Consider the following 20648-nt stretch of genomic DNA (forward strand, 5'->3'; position numbering starts at 1 on the left):
CCGTTTTCCATTCGTCTCCCCGCCTTACACGCACCAGGTGGTAGGCGCCTCGGAGATCTAACTTGGTGAACACAGTAGCTCCCTTCAATTGGTCCAGTAGTACAGGGATTAATGGCAGAGGGTATCGATTCTTCTTTGTCACTCTGTTCAGCGCTCTGTAATCGATGCATGCCCTCAATCCCCTTTCACGTTTTGGTATAAAAAACAGGGGAGAAGAGGCGGGAGAAGTAGACGGACGTATGAACCCCAGTACCAGCAGTTTTTCTAGGTATTGTTGTAGATAAGTAGTCTCAGCCTCTGTAAGTGCATATATGCAACTGCACGGTATGCTGGCTCCTGGTTCCAAGTCGATGACACAATCATATGCTCTGTGTGGGGGTAGCTTGCTGGCCTCTTTTTCACTGAACACATCTTGGTATCTGTGATAGTCTGCGGGCAGCTCCGGGATCGGATCCGCTTCCTGCGTGCTACATCCATGCGCCAGTAGTACAGCAGGATTCTCAGGGATGGTAGTCGAGTGAACTCGGGTATAGGTGCAATGTTCCTTGCAATAGGAGGAGTTTAGGGTCACCGTTCTGGCCGCCCATCTCACATAAGGATCGTGTAATGTGAGCCATGGCAGACCCAATATCAATTTAAAATGAGGGGCATCTATTAGATCAAATTTTATACCCTCAAAATGTTCGGCTCCGATTTGCATCACTAGTTGTTGTGTATGCAAACTCACCGGACCGGAGGATAGATCAGTTCCATCCACCGCTTTCACTGGTTCTGGAATCTCCTTCTTTATGCATGGAACTCCTATATCTTTTGCATAGCGTTGGTCTACAAAATTGCCCGTGGCTCCGGAATCTACCAAGGCATAACCCATCACAGGGTCCGATCCAGGCCACTGCATCGTTACCCCGATGAGCAGGTGGGGAGTCATGGGTTGTATCACGTGGCTTTGAGCGGCAAAGACCTCTTCTGCTGCTTGACTCAAACAAGGGGTCTTCAACTTGTTTGAGCATAGTCGTTTCCCAGAGGCTCGGACACTCGCTCCACTACAGGCACCTTCTTGACCTCTTTCTGTTCCCTGTTGGTAGTAGAGAGTTTGGTTCTACAGTCTTTAATAAAGTGCCCTGATTTCCCGCAATACATGCAGAGTTTCAGGAGTCTTCTACGGTTTCTCTCTTCCGCGCTCAGGGGTCCTCTTACTCCGCTAATTTGCATAGGTTCTGCTCCATCACTGGGCACCGCAATTACCTCTGAAGGGGGTTTTAGCCGGATAGGCATGTATCTGGCTTCTGGCCGTTGCCGATCAGTCTTCCGCTCTTGTAATCGGTGATCTAGCTGGACTGTAAGGTCAATTAACTCATCGCACGTGGCTGGCATATGCACCACTTGGGCCAACACGTCCTTTAGTTCTCCTCTCAGCCCTTGATAGTACAAGGAGGAACGTTTTTCAGCTGGCCATTCGGTTTCCACTACTAATCTGTTGAAATTAGTGATATAAGACAAGAGATCTTGTGACCCCTGTCTCAGGGTAATGAGTTCTCTGTCTAAAGAAAGCTGATGTGCCTTTCTATCAAATAATTTGCGCATTTCTTCGCAAAAAGCTGTAAAGTCCTGTAAGACTGGATCATTCCTCTCTATAAGAGGAAAGGACCAACTAGCCGCGTTCCCACCTAGATACGACATTATGAACGCGGTTTTGGTCTGATCATTTGGAAAGACAGCTGGTTTGCACATAAAGTGTAGCTTACATTGCCCTAAGAATACACTAAACTTTTTAGGGTCCCCAAAAAACCTCTCAGGAGGGGCTAACGGCAAGTGTAAGGGTTGGATAACTTGGATAGTGGATGGTCCTCCACTCCCCCCCTTGCTCGGGTGAAGGATTGGAGGAAGAGGGAGGCGGAAGAGTCCAATTACGGATGTAGGATGGCCCTCGAGCGCCTGCGGGGTTTACACGAGACAGACCCGCCACTTCTCTTCTCATGGTTCCCATCTCGTTTCTCAATTCCTGGTTTTCGCCTCTAAAGGCGTCCACTTCCATTCGTAAAGCGGTCAGTGTTTCTAGCACCAAGGTAAGCACGGTGTTGGTATCCATCGCTCAGGCTGCAAGTAACCGTGGGCTCGTCACTCTGTCACAGTAGAGTGTAGGCTCTCACCTTAAGCCGGCTGCAGCAGGAGCGATGCTGGACGTTGGGTACCCCTGCCCTTATCTGTGTGCTCCCACCAGAGAGAAACGAGAGCCACCTCGTCTGGGAAGACCACAAAGACGGGGGAAAGGGACAAAAGGGATAAAGGAAACAAGAATGTAGAGGCCGCAGGACTCTTGGGATAACTTCAAGGAGTTGTATCTTTCACTCTCTCTCGTCATCCGTTCCTGCAGTAAAGACACACAACAAAACCATGAATGGGGCCCTATTTCCCCCCTCCCCGCTACTCCTTACAAGTTTGCATGGCATTCACGTACCTTGATGCCCCAGGCATACAGGAAGGAGGTACACAGAATACTTCTTAGGAAGGCGGCATATTTCCCTGCCGTCCTCATAGGTGTGCGTCTTGCACTAGAATCCTGGTCTGGCAGCTGATCCTCACAATGTAAATAATAAATGGATGTAGCGCTCTGGGGCGCACGTGTGTTGCCAACCGCCACGTAACGGTATTTGCCTATGAGTCAGTGCTATTCGCAGCTTTCTAAAGTTATGTCTCAAAATCAATTATAACGCGCTCCTGCGCATATTCAGATGAGCCTTGCAACAGCTCTTCAAGGTAAATGGCACAAAGTAAGTAGTAAGCGCTTCTGCGCTTTCGTCCCTTCAGTCCGCGATGTCCGCGGAGGGGTGGCAGCGTAGATATTTCCCCCGTGTGCTGGGACTCGCGCTCCTATGTGCGGGTGCTCAGGAAAGTAAGGGGCAGCGTGGAAGTCACCCCCCCGGTGTGCAGGGACTCGCGCTCCTATGCGCGGGTGCTCAGGTAACGGACAGGAAAGGTAGACGTGGTCTGTCTGCCTACGGGGCTCCGCACCTATGCCTGGCGTGGGACAGACCGCCGTTCAAGAGCCAAACAACAAGCTTCGCTCCGGCAAGGAATACGGGATGAGGCAAGGTTCAGGCTTACCCGGCAAAGGTCTGTGGTCATGCGAGGTTCCTCCGGATACACCGAAATCTCAGGGCTTGACGGGACTCGGCGTCTAACAATGCAATCAGGTGACGAGCCCCGTGTTCAGGGAGGGAGGAGGTTACATAGAGAAGAAGGTGGAAAGAGAAGTAGGACACCCGCTTCACTCATTGGCAGGCATTCTGGGAGTCGTAGTGCAGCATTCTCTCCTCTCTATCTTCCATTCTCACCTACGTGCTGTGACAGTCATAAATACTGACAAGACCAAGTTTCTAGTTTTAAATCCCCCGAAAAAACTTGGGCGATCGCCCGTACTTAACAATGTATCCCTGGAGAGGGTCACTGTATTCGATTATTTAGGTATCCGTATCTCAGATACCATGCAGTGGACCCCTCATCTCCATAAAATGCTGCTAAAACATAAGAGGGTTACAGGGGCGCTGTATAAGGAGCAGCGATCTGCCACGACCCAACCTATTGCACCTGTTATTGACATTTATAAGGCTAAGGGTGTTAGTTCTGCCCTCTACGGTGCAGAGCTTTGGGGCACATCTAACACAGATCTATTGACAAGGTCTGAGAATAAATGTTTGAGGGGCATTATGACACTTCCGCAGAGTTCCCCAATGATACCCCTGTTGCTTGACCTAGGTTGCCAACCCACCAATGATCTGGCAAAACTCCGGCCGTTGCTTCTATGGGCTAGACTGTGGCGAGTCCCAGAACTTGCCAAGTATGTGAAGGGCCTAGCGGAAGTAATGTCAATGGTGGGATGGCATAAAATAAAATGGCTTAAAGATGTTAAACATCTCCTTGGTAAGCTAGGTCTTAGTGAAGCCTGGGATAGTCGGTCCTCTCCCCCGAAAGCGACTATAAAGACCCTATATTGTAACTGGGTTACCAATAGAGTTAGCACTGACCCAACTCTTGGCAGGCTAACGGAAGAGTTCCTAAGACATAAGGATGTTCCATCTCGGGAACTCTACCTAGATCTGGTATGGAAATCCCATGATAGGGCCCTATATTTTAGATTTAGGGTAGGGTCTCTTCCAGTGCGTGCTTTAACTGCCCATTGGAAGCCCCCGTCCCAGACAAGTCCTTTTTGTCCCTTTTGTCAAATTAGTGTAGAGACATATTCTGTTTGTCTGTCCGGCCTATGTGCGCCGAAGGCAAGCGTGGCTCAAACCTATATGTCGGTGTATGGGCACTAGGCACTCAAGTGAGGCACTCCGTATTCTAACATCGGACACCCGGACATTGTACGTTTGTGGTCTTTCAAAATTTTTATTGTGGACATGGTCCATTAGAGCCAAAAGGCTAGCATCTAATGTTTAATTTGCTTCTTAATTGAAGGATCAACTTTAAATCTTAAATTTTTAACTTTGTTTTTATTCTCTTTGATATGTTTTGGGGAAAAATGTCCATAATTAACGGTTAATTTAAATTTGTTTTTGTATAAATGTCTTTTTGTATTAATGTGCTGCTTTTATGATTTGATTTATCGAAATAAAGCCTTTGACTGACTGACTGAAATAGAAATAAAGGAAGAAAGCAGAGCATAATTCTTGCCTCCTTGTCCTTAATAGAATTGTCACTTTCCTTCATGTTAACTATGAAATTTTTCATTTTCTATTCATTTTTGGTACATGCGAGATGCCGCTTTTGGTAATACACATAGACTAACACTGAGTTTTACTCCCTATGTTTCCTATGAGATTTTCTTCAGAACTCTACATAGCCTGATTCCTGTATCCATTTTTTAATCATTTCATTGTTTTCACTCATTAAATCCTCCTCCTTTTTCATATATATTCAAAGAGTAAGCCAAGATTTTCTCATTGAAAATGATTTAACATAACACAGCACTGAATTATTTAATTTGGGGAAACTTCCTACCTTGCTGTCCCTCCAGTTATTATCCAGGATCTCACAGTCTACACTGGTGAATTAAGTTCATTCATAATGCCAGGTAGCCCTAAAGATGTGCGTGGGCACTCAATGTCTTTCTGTCCTTGGTAGACCAGTTCACCCAAGAGAATTGCAACAGTGATTCAATAGCAAATGCTCTTGGGGTTGCAGGAAAAGCAGCATAGCCTTCCTTCGTTTATTATGACAACCACAAGTTGTCAATTGTAGTCTGAGCCTAGAGTAATTGCCCTTTAGTGGCTCTTTGTTATTTGGGTCAGTCCCAATTATTTTGAATCGCAGTCCGTGGAGAAAAGTGAAGTTAAAATAAATGGCTCACTTTATAGAGTGGAGTAAAGGGAGCTGTTATTTTCTAAGTTAGGATAAACATTGGTTTCAATATTGAGATCATTGTATATTCCCATCTATTGGGTCAGTTGATTAACAGATCCCCTGCACAGGACGGTTATTTGATTGAGCAAAATCGATGTGGATAACAAAACACATGATGAGTGACAAAATACCCAAAATGACAATATCAATATGTTGTACTTTTCTAGCAGTCCTAAACTCCCTGAGGATTAAAATCTAGTTAAGAAGAGATTGAAGTATAAAATCCTACAAATTCCATGTCTCTAATAAATGCCAAAAAAATGTACCATCTAGTATCTGGATTTTTTTTCTGTCCATCAGTTTAATTTGCTCATCTGCCCTTCTCTTTCAGGCTTGCGTTGACATAAGATCCGGTCCAGTCTTCTGGCAGCAGATGGATTTGTTAGCAACCTTGGAAGGATCTCCTCAGATCCCAGAATGGCTGTCCACGCACCCGTCCCATGAAAACAGAGCTGAACACTTGTACAGGCTTCTCCCTGAGGTAAGCAGGACACGGGGACATGAGTACTCATTCAACTTCATTGAAAATAAATGTTTACCATAATTTAGTTGTTGATTCAGGAGCCTAGTTCTCCCTGCATGTTGCAGAAATAAATTGTACATTTTAAGTGCACTAGGACTTGTGTGTAGGGTTGCTGCTTGTCATTCCTTATTGCTTATGTTATACCATTATGATGAAGGTTCCCCATGTGATCTTTACAAGTACTCCTGTTAATATAAAAGAGCCCAGTCAAAGAAATGTTTAGAATTCTAAGAAGCCACTGAAAACCATCCTTTTGCAGGCCGCAGATTCCAGGAGTGCAGAGAATGCCGATTCTCATTGCTATTGTTAATAGATAATCATAATTTTTTTAAAGACAAGGAGGCTAACAATATGCATAACCTTTTATTTACCACTTCCAAGCAGCACATGTTAAAGTTCCATCTTAGAACCCAAAATGACAGCATAAACAACTTAGAACTTCCAGTTCATAAAACTCCCCAACACTCCATCTTCTTCCTCTTTTGGCACTGCTCTGTATAACCCGCTTGTTCTCTTTTCTGTTTTTTCCAACATCGAATCCTAATTTTCTTAGATATACAGAAAAAACACAAATTTAAACATTGTTTTTCCTTTCTCTCTCTTTTTTATTTACTACAAATGATATAATTTCTCTTCCTCATCATCATATTTATTCTACTTCTCATATACTATATCAAAATATTATTTTCTTCTCTTCCCTCGCTGGGATAGGGAGGGAGGTATGGATAATGCTAGCCTCCTTGTCTTTAATGAAATCACGATTCTCTATTCAAAACAGCAATGAGAATCAACATATTAAGACAAGACAGGAGGCTAGAATTGTGCATGTTCAAAGCTTCTTAAAACGAAACTAGACAGATGCTCAACCGGTTTAAAATAAAAACTTCCTGAACACCTCTGCATTCGACCAATCTGCAGCTTTCATTATCTCCTCTCAATCAAGCTCCTGAACAAAAAGCTCTTGAAGCCTTAGCCCCCCTGAAAAAATGTGATTTAAATATTTCAACATCACCTCCTTCCTCCTTCATCACGCTCTTCACCCATCTTGCAATGGTTGCCACTGATACAGGCCTTACGACTTTACGTATGATATTAACACTTGTGTACACCACCTACTCTAAGCTCCTTCATTCTCATCTCATATTCCTTAATGCACCTAACTACACAAAATGTTGACATCTCCTCGGATAAAACACTGACTGTGACTTGGTCTTTGTTCTACGCCGTATTTCAAAATGCACTCCATCCGGTTGGTAAAACCTACTCCCCAGATCCAATGCATGAACGTCCAATAGTCTTCTAAATGAAATCAAATAAAATTTGCTAGTTTCCAAGACTATTCCCTCAGAGGTATAAAATCTATTTCATGGCCAATCAATGAACAATTACAAAACTAAATTTACATCCCAAAATCTGTCACATATTGATTTTGGTGGTCGTTAATATAGTACCCTTCATCACTCTACAAATTAATGGATTTCCTCCTACAGATAATCCTTCTAAAAGCGAATGTCCTCCTACAATCGCTGACATGTAACAATTCATTGTCCTTTATGAAAAACCCTTGCTAAACAAATCTGGCAAAATAATGGCTACCTCAATTTCATCAGCTTCCACTGGATCCAAGCCCCTTTCCATGTACCAACGTAACTAGATATTCCTCCCCCACCCCCCCCCAAATCTCTTCCTTGCACCTGCTGCCCAGGACTCATTGAGAAACTCTGAAGCCTTTCCTGAAAGTCATCTGAATATTTTCCATACTAGAAGGTTGAGCACACCTGCTTCCATTAAAGGATACTCCCCTCCATCCACATCTATCAGCATTCCCTTGCAAGACCTTATTTACAATGGAATTTCTATAGTAATTTCCATGACTGAAGGGAACCATATCTGTGGGTTCTTAAAAGGAGTCACCAATATCAATCGGCAACTCTGTCTCCTCACCTGCATTAATACTCTCTGACTCATGGCAAAAGGAGGGAAAGCATATCCTTTCAGATCCCTCCAATTCTGTGTGAAAGCATCTACTGTCATCACCCCTGGATCCGGACGCCAACTGAAATATTTCTTCTTTCGGTAAGTCAACCGGGAAGCAAATAAATCCACTTCTATCAGACTTAAATCAGACTCTATCGCCCATAAGTTTTCCTTTTTCAACATCCACTTGCTGTAATCCCTGATATGTTGAGAATTCCAATCTGCCACCACATTTTGCTTCCCTGGCAAAAATTGTGCTGTCAAGTCTATCTCGTGTTCCTGGCAAAATACCCATAACTTTATTGCAATTTTTAACAACTTACTGAATCTGCTTCCCCTTAGTTTGTTTACATGTTTTTTTTTAGAAACGTTATTTTAATAAAACATACACATTCATACAATTACAATAACTACTTTCTCCAACCTCTCCCCCTCCCTTAGTCTAGTACCCCTTTACAGCATATATAGTCCCAACTTATTTCGCAAAGTACCTACTGTGTTACATATATTATTTTGCGGAATACATTTTATTTCCAGGACTCTATTAAGTGAACCATACCTTTCCAATACACAGTTCATTTTCATTACTTTACTACTCATTTTCATCCCCAGACTCATTATATTACTACTCATTTACATCCCCAGACTTATTATTCATATCTACATTTTTAAAGGAATCCAATAATTGATCCCATGTTTGTACCTTTTTAATTGATTCTTTATCCTTCCTTACTTCACTGTATAATACTAAGCTCTCATAGCTAGCCCACAAAATCAACTCCTCTTTCCATTTTGCTACCGTAGGAGGCCTGAACACCTTCAAATTCATGGTCATCACCCGCATCTAACAAGTACCAGGGCCAGGTCAATGAACCTTGTTGTACTTTTACACTTAGCTGATCTTAGGAATCCCCCCAGCAGGCAGACCATAGGGGCACATGCAATTGATCTTTGTCTTACTTTATTAATGCAGGATGCTTACTCCTTCTAGTATTCCTCCAATAGAAAACATGACCACACCATATGCAACATCTCCACCCCTTGTTCCCCACACCTAGGGGATGCTACATTAGTCTGATACATCCATACTATTTTCCCAGGAGCTAGATATGCTCCTTGCAAATAAAAAAATTTAATCAATTTAAATCCAGCCTTTCTAGACACAGTTCTAGTGTTTGCAAGAATCTTAGTCCTTTCATATTCTGGTATCGGTTGTGACAAGTCCTCCTCCCATTTCTCTCTTAGACCCACAAGGGGCGTTACCATGCCAGTTCTTAAAGCCTGATAGAGACACAACACTACCCTCATACAAGCTGTAGTGGTACACAGCATTTGACAAGCATGGTGCAATAGAGGCTCTTCTAAGCTTAAACCCCAATGGCATCTCAGCCCAGCAATTAAAGCTTGATGTAATAACAATTGCCCTCTTGCAATCTCATAAGCTGCTGCTAATTCCTCAAATGGAAGCAGCACCCCATCTCTCTACTAATCACCTACTCTAATTAGTCCAGTTTATCAAGCAACTCAATCTCCCCCCCCCCCGCCCCCCCCGGACTGATCTGCTCCAAACTTTTCAATGGTTTATCAGGGGAGCACGATTTCAGAATATGAGTTCGCTGAAGAACTCGACACCAACAATGATGTACAACTTGCAACTCTGTGTGCATTCTCCGCACTGGACCTTTATCAGGGGTCAAAAGTGTTTAGTACAACACATCTAAAGTTGGTCTCCATATTTACCTCAAATGGATTTCTGTACATATAAATACATTGTGTGAACCATTGTAATTATGCTGCGAGGTAATACATCTGGTGCCACTAATCCCCTTTGTGCAGGGGGCTGTTGTAGCTTAGCCATACCCACCCTTTGCCTACCTGCTCCCCATAACAGAGATACCAACAGAGAGTTAATTTCTCCAAAACTTTAGAAGGGATCATTATGGGCAGTCTTGTGAAAAGATAAAGCAATCAGGGCAACATCACCATTTTTGCTACCGCTTATCATCCTACAACAGAAACTGGCAGTATTCTACTTGTTTGTTTATATAAGTTACTGCTGATAAATTGCCGATCTTTAGAAGGACCAAACAACTCTGTAAACACTTTTTGAAACTGCCTAAGACAAACAAGCCTTCCGTCATAGCCAAGTCATTTATGTGTTCCCCTCTCTCCCTCATACTCCATCTTCCTCCTGTTTCTTGACCTAAACACATTTCTCCCCGTCCTTGCAGGCTTGCTTCTGATACTAAAACAAAATCCGAAACTGTTCCAAAAACAACTCGACCAGTCCATGCTTCCAAACATTTCCAACCACCCAATTAACTGTTCCCTAACTTCCTCTGTTATCCTTACTTTTTTCTCATATCATAGATCTTTAGATGGACCCAAGGTCTTTAAACGTTGAAGTGCCCTGTAATGTAAAGATCCTGGGAAAACTGTCTGAATTGAGGACGATTACTGAGCTATCTCTCTCAAAGGCCCTTCCTGTCTTCCTCACAAATGATTTACTTCCCTTTTGATCAACTTTATTTTTCTTTGTGGTAAATGAAGTTGTACCTTCTCTGTATAGATGATGAAGCCTAGAAACTCCAGCTGCTGTGCTGATTTCTCAATGAAACCCCAACACTCCAAACAGACCTCTCACCATAATCAAATGCTTCTCCAAAACGTTTAACTCCTGGGTCATGATGAAAATGTCATCTAAATAAATACCCATCCTCACAACTTGTTCTCTCAACAACCCCACCACTGGTTTGACTACCTTCAGAAAACACCACGGGATGAAGAAAGCCAAAAAGGAAGACACTTCAATCGATAAAATTGTCTGTTCCACCTAAACTGGAGAAACTGTTCCCTCTCTAGATCATAGGTATTGTGAAATATGCATCCTTCCAAACTAATTTTACCATCAAATCTTTTTCTTGTAAAATGTCTCTTAGCATATGCATCTCTTCCATCTTGAAATGGTAGTAAGTCACAAAACCATTTAACTTCTGTAAATTTATCACTGGTCTCCATCCCTTGTCTTTCTTTTTGACCAGACGCTAAGAACTCACTAAACCTTTTCCTTTCTTGTTGACCTTCAATATAGCACCCTTTTTTTAAATCTCTTTTATTTCTCCATAGACTATCTGTCGTTGATCTTCCTTGAAAACTAGCTCCCTCGGCTCTCTCCGTTGTTGAAGACCTTGAATGAACTCTATTTTGTAACCTCTTATAGTTGCCATCATCCAAGGATCCTGGGTTATATTTGCCAACTCTTTCTGAAAGACTCTCAACCTCCCTCCCACCTCTATTTGGAAAGAAACATAAATATCCTCCATACTCACCTGTTGAAGAGGCTTGCTGACATCTTCCTCTTGTAGATTTGCCTTGGCTGACTCTTTCCCTTTTGGGATATAATCCTGCAGAACCTTGCCCTATTCTAAAGACACTTCTTCCTTGACCCATCTGGGACTTATAATATCCTTGTTCGGAAAGTTGCTTCACCTTCCTGCCCTACTTTATAAATTATTTCCGTCAAAGACCTTACGCATCGAGGTCTGAGCCTTATCTAAGGCCGTAAATGTTTATATGTATTTTCCCAATTACTTTATCATATCTTCACCACAAAGATGGCCATTGGTTTCTTCTGCAGTTCCTAGCTTGCCAAATCCTCTAACTTAGGGCTTATTCTAAACAACTCTGCCTTCTTCCTTTCAGCTATTAGGCTAGCATTCGCATTCCCATAAAAACGTATTGCTCGCTGGCTCCATCGTGTTTTGCTGTCTTTCCTGTTGAAAATCCATGCATCGCTCTTCCAGCACTTGTTTTTCCGAAGCAGCACCACCATGCAAGAAGAATTTCCACACACCACTGCCGTGCAGCTGAAGAAACTGACGCAGCGCCTGTGTGCGTCCCGAAAAATCACTGCATCCGAGTCCCAAATGTCGAGTTTCCGAGGTCCGAAACTAGAGCTCTGACTCCAACGCAAACCCTGCTGTGCACCTGAAAGAATCGATGCATCACCTGTCTTCAGCTGCAGAAATTGACACAGTACCTGGATCGCCGCTGCTGCAGCCTGCAGGGCCAGGATTTTCCATGCATTGCGCCTGCACGCCAAGTTCGACACCTGCAGACCTGATTTGCTTGGAATTCGACGCAACTGTTCCCCTTACATCCGGGATGTGACTCAACACTTGTCCTGCGTGTAGCAGAACTGGTTCATCACCTCCCCAAGGACTCAGGAACCAAAGCATGCCTGTGTTTTCCCACGCATCGCTCATCTGCTGCTTTTTTCTTTGGTGAATTTTGACGCATCCTAAGGTACTTTGTGAAAAACACATGCATTCATAGTTTTTTATGGTCAGAATTGTTAAAAATCTTCTAAAAGTGATCTTTTGAGTTGTGTTTGTTGAATGTTCAACATCTACATGGCACCTCTCACCAACATCGTCCGAGCACACCACCTCAGCATCATCTCATACGCCGACGACACCCAGCTGATCCTCTCCCTCACCAAGGACCCAGCCATCACCAAATCCAACCTCCATGAGGGAATGAAGGCCGTCGCAGACTGGATGAAGTCCAGCCATCTGAAACTGAATTCCGACAAGACGGAGGTCCTCAGCCCCACCCCCTCCACATGGGGCGACTCCTGGTGGCTGGCCACTTTGGGAGCTGCCCAGACACCCACCAACCATGCACGCAACCTGGGGTTCATCCTGGGCTCAACGCTCTCCATGACCCAACAAGTCAACGCTATCTCCTCCGCCTGCTTCAACATCCTCCGCATGCGCCGCAAGATCTACAGATGGATCCCCACCAAAACCAGAAGGACGGTCACCCAAGCCCTCGTCAGCAGCAGGCTAGACTATGGCAATGCCCTCTACAAGGGAACCACAGCCAAACTCCAGAAAAGACTCCAACGCATACAAAACGCCTCTGCATGCCTCATCCTCGGAATCCCTCGCCACAGCCACATCACCGCCTATCTGAGAGACCTGCACTGGTTCCCGGTACACAAGAGGATCACCTTCAAGCTCCTCACCCATGCTAACAAAGCACTCCACAATGCTGGACCAGCATACCTTAACGAACGGCTCATCTGCTACACCCCGAACCGCCAGCTTCGCTCCGCTAACCTCGCCACCGTCCCACACATCCGCCGAACAAACACGGGCGGCAGATCATTCTCCCACCTCGCCGCCAAGACATGGAACACCCTCCCCATCCACCTGCGTCAGACCCAGGACCTGCTGACTTTCAGGAGACTCCTCAAGACCTGGCTGTTCGATCAGTAGCTGCGACATCCCCCACCCCCTCCAGTGCCTTGAGTAGCGCTCTCTACAAATGTTTGATTGATTGATGTTTGTCGTTTTGATCTTGTTTGGTTTAGATAAAGATGATTTATTTTTCTAAGCTGGGGTGGTGTCCATTTGTAGTGTTTTCACTGTGTTACTGTGTGTTTTGGTACTAAAACTTACACATTGCCTCTGAGATAAGCCTGTCTGCTCGTTCAAAGCTTTCAAGGGGGTGAGCAAGGGTTATCTAGGTGTGTAACTTGACTAGAAGGAAGGGTCCCTACTTGGACAGGGTGCAAACCACTGCCAACTAGAGACCCCCATGTTCAACATTGGTAATCAGTGGTGAGAAATTAACTTGTATTTGTACTTGACATACAGTAATTGGTGTTCACTTCTACTGAGTGCAGACTATTACACAACCACATACTGTTTTCATTCTTACGTTCTTTGGTGTTCTTCTGGATTTTTGATTGATACTTGGAACTCTGTTTAGTTGATGCACCTGAGAGGCCTTGACAGAATGGAAGTTAACCACTGGTACCTGCATATTTATAGTATGAGGGATCTGAGGGGTTTTTGCAAGGATAGCGGGTTGCCTGTGTTGAGGAGCTCAAGAAAGGATTTTGAGGCAGCTCTGATCATCAATGAGCATTACCTCTGGCGAGCAATGTGGGATGGGTTCTAGCATGAGAGTGGAGGCTGAGAGATATCAATGTGGAGTTTGGGAGGGCTGAGGCCAAGAGTGCCTTAACCAAGTAAAAGGAAATGTGTGTAGCTCATGAATTGAGCTTGGCTGGGCTGGAGGTGGAAGCCATGAGGGCAGCAGAGTCCAGCTCAGATGGTGGCAGCAAAAATGTAATGTCCAGTACTGAGGGAAAAGCACACACCCAGAGACTTGGTGGCCAACTTGAAGAAAGAAGTTGACATACACCAGGGTGTTCAGGTTTATTAGGTAGCCCCAGTGGTGCGCATGGGTCCTTGAGGTGGATTGGGGAACTGACACAGGGGATCATATTCCTAGTGGTGAGAGGGACACATTACTGACTCTAGGTGAGAGGTGCAGGGAGAGGGATTCCCCCATGGTAGAAGACCTGGTACGTGAGTATGGAGACCACCCAGAAGAGTGTGGGTTGAGTGACAGAAACAGACATTGTCGCACTAATCTTAGGAGGGTGGTGTGGGGTACTTTTGCAAGGCACTGGATGGTGAGGTGAAGGGTAGTTTGGTTAACACATGTGAGGGACTGTGTGGTTTGATTGCTGGAGAGCATATGTTCAGTCTCTATTTTCCAGAGCTATGCCAACACCCAGTGGAGTGTGAGTTTTCAGACTCCAGGGAGCTTGCACTGGAGGCAGACCTTTTGGTGTATTCCAGAGGGTCTGAATAGGCTTTTGGTAGTGATCGTGAAGGGTTGGCTCAGGTTTTCCCCAACTCTGGGAGGGGGGGGGAGGTTTGTGGTAGCCCAGATAGGTCCCAGTTTAGTAGGATGGGTGAAGGGTCCCTTGTCCTGTCTCAGAAGAGAGGGGGTAGGCTGGGTTCCCGAAACCCAGTCCTAGAGCCTGGTTGGTTCCATGAGTGAGCACCACGAGTGTGGCCTGTTCTGTACTGGGAGGTCATCCTCTGAGGGGACCCCCTAGTGTCAGGAGAGCTGGGGGTGTGGGGGCAGCTGGGACAAGCGTCTCACCAGTTCTGGTAGTACCGCTTCAGGTGGGAGGGTGCAGAAGTTCAGAGAAAGTGGTGAGGGGGAGAAAGTCCCCAGTGGGAAGACCAGTGGGTCATGGGTTGCCATCTCTGAGGTCCGAGCACCCCAGGCAGACTCTCACACAACACATGAGGAATGTGTTTCCATTGGGGGAGGGGGAAGGTTGCTCCCCTGAAGTCCAGGTGTACCGGCACAGATCCAGCCTAAGGGTCCTGACCCTGGGTTGGAGGGCCAGGTTCAGGATGTCCCCCCTGACCTGGATGAGGGAGCGACTTATAGCAGTGTCCCCCCATTTTGTCTTCTGGGGATACCTCTCCGGGTGGGAGGATGCGGAGCCCCAGAGGGAGGGGTAGAAGGAGGGCACAGGACTGGATCTGGTCTTTGGTTCAACAACATACCGCAATGGACCCTGCCAAAAGTTCCCAAAAGTTGATGTGTATTCCCTGTTCTTGAGGTAACCTCAACCCTCCTGTGGAGAAGCCGTCACACCGAGTGCCCCAGCCTCACCTGCAGCCATCTGACTCTATAATTAGGTCTGTAGCGGAGCCGAATATCTACTTCCTGTTCCATGCTTCCATGTGGGAAAACATTACTTCCAGAATCTTCCAAACAAGACTTTTCACCTTTGTACAATGAAACACGGTTTAAGTTCCACACACTACCACCATCCACTCTAACAGCATTCCTGTAGACATCAATGACTTCCTTTGGTGATGATAAAACCGGATTTCCTTTGCTGATCCCACCTTTCTTTTTGATATGTACAAGGTCACCAATATCTAAAGTCCGTTTACTAACAAAACCATGTTTCTTCCTCATCTCTTGTCTCATTTTCTCTTTGTACATCTTTACTCTGTGTTGAACCTTTTCGTAGTCCACATTAGAAAAATCACAATAGCTCAAAAGGACTAACTAGAGTTACAGAATTGGGAGATGTCCTATAAGTTAGCAACATGGATTGCAAAGCATTACGTCAATGAAATAACTCTTCACAGACAATTGAATGGCCTCTTTTACAACACAATTAAATCTCTTGACTTGGCCATTGGCTTCCGGATGGAAGACAGCAATCCTTCTGTGTGTGATACCACATTTCTCAAAGAAAAGGTTAATCTCCTTGCTGATAAATTGGGGTCCATTATCTGTCAAAATCTCTTGAGGAATACCCTCTCAACAGAAAACCTCATCTAGAAACTCTATAACCTTTTCAGAAGTAACGTCTTTCACCATCTTTACCTTCGGCCACTTGGAATAGTAGTCAATTAAAACAATACCAAAAGCTTTGTTTGGGTAAAGCAGCAAATGGTCCAATAATGTCTAAACCAAGCTTTCACCAGGGAGCTACAGGTAACTCCACAGGGTGAGGTTCAGAAAGTAGAACTGAAGTAGACTTATCACTGGAGGCACATTTGGCACAATTCCTTACAGTGTGTTCAACTAATGAGTCAATACCTGGCCACCAGAAACTCTCTCTGACTCGTCTCCTTGTGAATGAAATACCTAAATGGCCTTCATGGGCTATTCTCACAATAATGTTCCTCAACCTGTGAGGAGGAATACATTTATCACCCCTTACAATAACGTCATTCTAAATAGCAAGTTCATCCTTCACCTTGAAATAGCCCATCATGTAACCTGAAAGCTTCCCTTCTTCTGGCCAACCTTGTAAGATAAATTATTTGACTTTACTTAATTCAATGTCATTCTTCATTTCATTTTGCCAAAGATTCTCCTGTCAACTAGTTTGGTCAGCATAAACCAAATTGACATTGTGGAAAGTGGACGCAACTTCACAATCCTCTTCCCCGATATCCTCTAGATCAGTAAAAGCAGGAGGAAATCTGGACATGCAATCATCGTGTACATTTGCTTTCCCTTGGACATATTCAAGCTGATATTGGAAACTTTGCAGCCTTGATGCTAGCCTTGCAAGTCTAGCAGACATAGTGCGTCAACCGTTAACAACAAAATATTTAAGATTGGGGGTCCAAAGGGAAACATATTTAAAGACCCTCAGGTTTCTAATCCCTTAATATCCACTTAGAAGTAACAACACAAAATTCCCAGCGTCTATGCGAAATGAGCACTGTAAAGAACAATAGAGCAAGTTATAAACGTTAGAGAAAATCTCAAAAATTAAAGACAAATCCCATCAACTACCGAAGTAGCATATATCATCATTTGGGATTCATTAACAGTTGCAATGCCCTCCAACAAGTCAGGGCTGCATACTTAGTGAGCAAAAACTCACCAGTCTAGCAAAGATAAAGTCTACGCTAGAATATTTTTTTCATAACATGAATCCTTGTGATATAGCAATGCAAGTGTAATTGGTGGTGATGGATGCAGTGCAGGTGAAAAAAGTGCAATTGTTAAAATTATCTACCGGGACAGAAACACCATTTTAATAAACACTGTCCGGGTGACAAGATTAAAAAGCCAGTGCAAATGCAGTTTGAAAAAATAACTACTCAAGTCCAAAAGAATAAGTGCGTCAACCACCAGGTACCATCATGTAAACTAGGGGGTTTTGGTCAGTTTTAATAGTAAACCTAGTCCCCCATAGAAAAGTCCTGAAATGTTCAGCACCCCAAACACAAGCAGGAAGTTCCCTCTCTATGACAGAGTAGTGTTTCTCTGCATCCCTCAAGGCTCTGGAAGAAGGATATGCAACGATCCACTCTTTACCATTGTCCCTCTGGATTAACACACCACCCAAACCAGAATTACTAGCATCAACCATAACAATGCATCTTTTCCCGCTAACAAATGGTTTTAAACAGGGAGCATTCACTACGAAAGATTTCAGATTATTGAAAGCAGTAGACATTTTTACAGTCCATACAAACTGTGCATTTTGTTTTACTAAACATCTAAACGAATCCACGTTGGACGCATCATTCGGAATACATTTGGCATTAAATTTAGTGAGGCCTAGGAAAGCTACAAGTTGTTCTTTAGAAGTGGGAATAGGAGCATTGATAATGTTGTCCACATGGTTACATTTGGGTTTGATACCCAAACCGCTGATAAAATGTCCTAAATATTCCACCTCCTTAGCTTTAAATTTACATTTATCTAAGCGAAGAGTAAGACCTTTGTTTGACAGTGCAGAGAAAACTTGTATTAAGTTTAGATCATGTTCTTCTGCATTTTTAACATACACAAGTATGCCATCTTGAAAAGCAATTACGCCAGATAACCCTTCAAGAGTCTCTTTCATTAAACTTTGAAAATATGATGCCGCACTGGCAAGACAGAAAGGCATGCGAAAAATACCTAAAAAGACCTTCAGGAGTAATGAATGCAGTTAAGTTATTTGATTCTTCATCCAAAACAGCCTGGTGATGAGCACTGGCTAGGTCGATGCAGGAAAATACTTGTGCACCTGCTAAAGTTGACACCATTTCGTGTAAATTAGGTAAAGGTTGGGCATCCACCCAAATGGCGTTGTTCAAACTGCGTAAATCAACACATAGCCTAAGTTCCCCTGAAGATTTAACCGAAATAACCACCGGAGAAACCCATGGTGATGACTCAATAGGCTCTATAATATTTTTATCACATAGGTCCTTCAACATGTCCTTGAGTTTACTTCTATAAGAAAGAGGTACATTTCTTACTTTATGGTGAATTGGAACAGCATCATCATGTAGTTTAATACAATGCTTGAACCCTTGGTACTCACCCAATTTTCCACTGAAAACCTTAGGAAATTGTGTTTTTAACTAAGAAATAAGTCCAGGGTTCAACACTTGTGTGCTTTGAGAGATTCTACCACGTACACAGGAGAGTTGCTTCTGGGATCAAGTTTAATTCCGATTTGTGCTTGGTGTGGCCATCCTAAGAGGGATTGATCTTATTTTGAAACATATACTTTACCAAATGTATGACGTCCCAAGAATTCTAAATTGGCCCAGAAGGATCCCAGTAAGTCAATTTTGTGTCCAGTGTAGCCTCCTGGGGTAACATCAGGAGCAATCAGTTCTCTGTTAGGCCACTTATTCTTTAAAATATTTTGGGAAATAATACTATACCAAGCACAGGAATCTACTAAAAAATTGCAAACTCACGCCATCTACAACAATATTACAGGAAGGAAATTTACTGATCCCTTCATCCCCACACATGTTAATGACCGTATTAATGTCGTGTTCATGAGTGTCAGAATTGCTGTCACACTCGTCAAAACATTGTATCATGTTAACTTTCTTGAGTAAAGACCTACAAACTTTACTAAAATGATCTTTCTTACCGCATTTTGAACATGTTCTATCAACAGCTGGAAAAAACTTTGAGTTAGCTAGATGCTCACTGCTACCACATCTATAGCAAAGTAGTAAATTCCTTTTACTTTCCATTTTTGTCCCATTGTACTTCCCTTGAAACTTTTGGACATTCTCAACTCTTTGCATAAAATTCTTCTTGGGTTTATCAGAATTTTTAGAAAAGCTAAAAGCTTCATTTTTCTCATTACCCCTTATTTCCTTAACAAATTTCTCTGAATGTTCAATAGACTTGGCTATATCAATGGCAGCATTTAAAGACATATTGGAATTAGTCCATGATCTTTCCTGCACTTTTTTGTTTGTCCTCATTAAAATCTGGTCTCGAAGTACCTGTTCATAATAAATATGTTCAAAATCACAAGTTACAGCCAGAGATCTTAAAGCTGACACACAATCTTCAATAGGTTCTTCAGGTTGTTGTTTCCTAGAATAGAAAATAAACCTCTCCATAACAACATTTTTCTTTTTCCCATACCTCAAAATGAGTTGCATTGAAGCGTAATTATAAACATTACCGTTACCAGGATTAACTAAAGGAGGTAGGTTTTTAAACTCTTTTAGTCCAATTCTGCCTAAACAATGCTTCAAAAGTGCTAACTTGCGTTCAGGCTCACATTCTTCACCTTCAAGCACCTCCACATTAACTAAGAAAACAGGTTCCCATACCTCCCAGTCCATTGATGGTTCACCCGGGGTTGCAAGGAAAGAAGGAGGAGGAAAAATACCAGACATTGCATTTTTCACAAATTAGTGAAGAGAACAGCAGTAATAAAAGCAATAATAGTAAAAGAGACTACACTAGTTGTCCAAAATAATATTGGCAGGCAAAAAAAAAAATAATATAATGTCTGCTTGTAGCACGATGAAAAGAGTAGGTAACAAGAAAGTTCACGGTGGATCTCTGTTATTAGCACTTCCAACTGGGATATTCTATCAGAAGAAACTATGTAATTAAAGAAAGCAAGTTAGTAAAGTGAAATTGTTACCAGTATATTTGATAACTCCAGCGAAGTGTACATATCACTGAAAGTAAGAATATGCACCAATGAACTCTGCTCTGTGAGTAAACAATAAAAGAAAACGCTGTCTGAAGATTAAAAATGGCCGCCGGGGGAGGTCACAATGCGTGACCCCGCTTCATGAAGTAAGCATGTGATCCAGCGTTGAGACGTCAAAGGAACACTTTCTTGACGATCCAGAAGGTAAGAGCATGGAATAGCGTGACGATCCAGAAGACAAGCGCATGGTAAAGCAAGCTATGGTAGAATGAAGATTGCACGCTTGCCGGTAAGAAATGACAGTTGTACATTCAGCAAAGTACACTTTCCAGGAATTGTCTACTGCACAAAAGTACTCAGTAGACAGTTGAAATATACAGAGAGAGGTGTATGCAGTGAAAACCAACACTGCAGCAGGTGCAGGAACACAATACAGGAAACATCCGATTCAGGAAAATCCGCAGAAAAGCG

General features: G+C 43.4%; 1 protein-coding gene across 1 annotated transcript in view; it reads left to right on the top strand.

Moving 5' to 3' along the window:
- The window catches only part of OMA1 (OMA1 zinc metallopeptidase), a 601584-nt gene that overhangs the window by 506854 nt on the left and 74082 nt on the right, over positions 1-20648 (top strand). The window contains exon 8 of the mRNA XM_085602499.1: positions 5735-5884. Coding sequence (XP_085458625.1) covers positions 5735-5884 — 150 coding nt within the window. The remainder of the gene's footprint in view (positions 1-5734; positions 5885-20648) is intronic.

This window comes from Triturus cristatus, chromosome 4_2, assembly GCF_964204655.1.
Source record: "Triturus cristatus chromosome 4_2, aTriCri1.1, whole genome shotgun sequence".
Lineage (NCBI taxonomy): Eukaryota > Metazoa > Chordata > Amphibia > Caudata > Salamandridae > Triturus > Triturus cristatus.